This window comes from Aspergillus homomorphus (assembly GCF_003184865.1).
Source record: "Aspergillus homomorphus CBS 101889 unplaced genomic scaffold BO97scaffold_112, whole genome shotgun sequence".
Lineage (NCBI taxonomy): Eukaryota > Fungi > Ascomycota > Eurotiomycetes > Eurotiales > Aspergillaceae > Aspergillus > Aspergillus homomorphus.
In genome coordinates, this window is record NW_020291998.1 from 1 (window position 1) to 2,270 (window position 2,270).

The following is a 2,270-nucleotide window of genomic DNA, read 5'->3' on the forward strand; positions in this document are numbered from 1 at the left end:
ATCATTGTAAAATGCTGCGATTACCCGATTTGTATACATCGAGTCTTGTCAAAGCGAGTTTACTCTTTAGAGACTTTTTCATTGTGATGGGAAAGACCAATTTGACATTTATTGTGGTGGCCAGATAGCATTACGACTGGGTTGTACCACCTTTTATTGAAATTCTTTCAGGTATGACTCAGTCAAAGAGGTAAATAGAGATAAATGGCACATAGATGATTTGCTTGAAGGACATATACTGGGTTATTATAGGTACTGTGGAATACTTTTGCTACTCATCTCCTAGGTCTGCACTAATAATGAACAAACTCTGCATCGGTCGCGCAAGCCCTCGTTATGAAACAGCCTTTCCCAGTGAAGTTTCGAAGAGGCAGTAGCGCGATTTCGACAAGATTGTGGCTCTAAGTCATAAATGATCTCAAAATTTGACCACATCATTCAGCACCCTTGAAACCAAGTACTCTACTATTTGAATGTTCGGATTCAAGAAACGATCGAGCTCGCAATCATCTTTAAGAAGAAGTAGCATTGTTGTGTCCACCCCTTGAGTCTTGCATAGCTCTTTATGCTCATTTATGTCGACTGTGTAAATATCTGGTAGTTCAAGTTCTGTATCCGATTGCAAAAAATCAACAGCACTTCGTAAGAGGTGGTCCTGTTCTGAGCCCTCATGAAATAGTACTATCAAGAAGACACAATCGTTGCGAAGGTTTTGGTAGTGAGATAGACTGTTTGGTTGTTTATATTCAGCGAATAATCCTTGTTATCCTGGTTTAAACTCATGAAGGGACATACCTGTTGATCCTCATTAACTGCATTGTTCTTAGTACTGGATCTCTTGATGGCTCAAATCCAATATTCCAGGACCAAATCTCGCTAGATAATGCTCTGGGTTGACAGTGCGAGGTTTTAAGTCATCTTTCTCACTGGCGCCCGTGTATATGTTATAATGCAAGCATTATGACGGCATTGCCAAGACCTCTGTATCCATCCCAGCCAAGGCCCGTAATCGTTAGACCGGCAAAATTCCCGATCTCAAGTTCAGAAGCTTGTATTAATCGAATAGCTGATCTGGAAATTTGTTGTTGGAATCAGCATCAATATAAGGGCGTACATCGCTCGATGATTCGACAAGCTATGTAGATTGTTCGGCAATGGTATTACGAACCGCGTGCTGGTTGTCAATATCTATATTGCGCGACTCAAAACGTAGATTCAAGGAACTGTCGATTTGTTACTACAACGCATCGATTGGCGAAACATAATGTCGAGCCATAGTGAGGAGGCGATCGATAGATCTGGGTAGGATTGGGCACATAAAGTAGCTTGCTTATACAGGGTGATGATGATGCCTTTAGGCGTAATGCAGGGACCTGCTAGATAGCCGGCCTCGGTCGATATAGCGCAGGTGCCCTCCGTTTTTCAAGCTCCTCCGTTATTGTTTTTACGCTCCGGTAGATTTTCCTGCATATATATCCTTTCTCCCGTGAGAAGAAATGTTTAAAGGGGTGCTTCTTTTCCACGCCCACTGTGTCCCTGGCCAGCCGGTCAGCCGCCTCGTTTCCTGAATCCCCGCAGTGGTCCAGGACTCATTGAAGTCGCAGCGGAATTCCTCGAGCTTTCAGCTCGTCGGCCGGAGGGGAATAGCCTGGATGATCACTAGCCTTTGCCGGAAACTGCTGTCACAAGTTGTTTTGTTCCGAAACCCTTCAGTGAAACTAAGCTAAGCCATACATAAACCAGTTGTTAGTATTGGTATTGTTGGACTACACAATGAAGTGCATTACTGGTGAAGTACAGTACCGAATTTGATTAGGCCAGAGATCATAATACGGCTTTGTGTGACTGAAGACTACATGTATTTCTTGTTTTCTAAGTGCACTTACAAGTGATTATAAGGCAAGAATAAGGTGCAGTTATTCGATGATGTGACGATGATGTGACGATGGGTAATGATGGGTGACGATGGATAAGGGAGAGGTCGACGGCTAACGGGTTTTGTGCATCGGAAGGTAGTAAGCCGAAATCAGTTCATATCAAATGCTAGGCTAGATAAGCACCTTGCAGTTGCAATAAGAGCTGCTATTCACCCTACATGCCTCAGAATCCAGTCCAACATTAATCCAAATATCTTGAAAAGAACCTTAAAACTACATCGAGTTTACAGTTATTTTAAACATAAAGGCTGCACCCCATCATCGCATCAAACATCTTTGGAAGGTGACATTTTTCTCCACCTCGACGCTTGTCGCCAGAAGAGCACAATAAAG

At 43.0% G+C, this 2,270-nt stretch overlaps 1 protein-coding gene across 1 annotated transcript; it reads right to left on the reverse strand.

The window, feature by feature from the left end:
* Positions 1-245: 245 nt before the first annotated feature.
* Positions 246-894, reverse strand: BO97DRAFT_380175 (uncharacterized protein). The gene is made up of 2 exons (XM_025693189.1): positions 796-894; positions 246-728 (listed from the first exon to the last, which is right to left on the reverse strand). The coding sequence occupies exons 1-2, from the start codon at positions 816-818 to the stop codon at positions 419-421; spliced, it is 333 nt and encodes a 110-aa protein (XP_025545701.1). The 5' UTR covers positions 819-894; the 3' UTR covers positions 246-418.
* Between the last annotated feature and the right edge of the window lie 1,376 nt (positions 895-2,270).

Bases quoted from the DNA above. Each gene is read 5' to 3' on its own strand.
- BO97DRAFT_380175 (XM_025693189.1), bottom strand. From the start codon at position 818: ATGCAGTTAATGAGGATCAACAG. The intron at 729-795 runs GTATGTCCCTTC...ACAACCAAACAG, and splicing joins CAGTTAATGAGGATCAACAG to TCTATCTCACTACCAAAACC.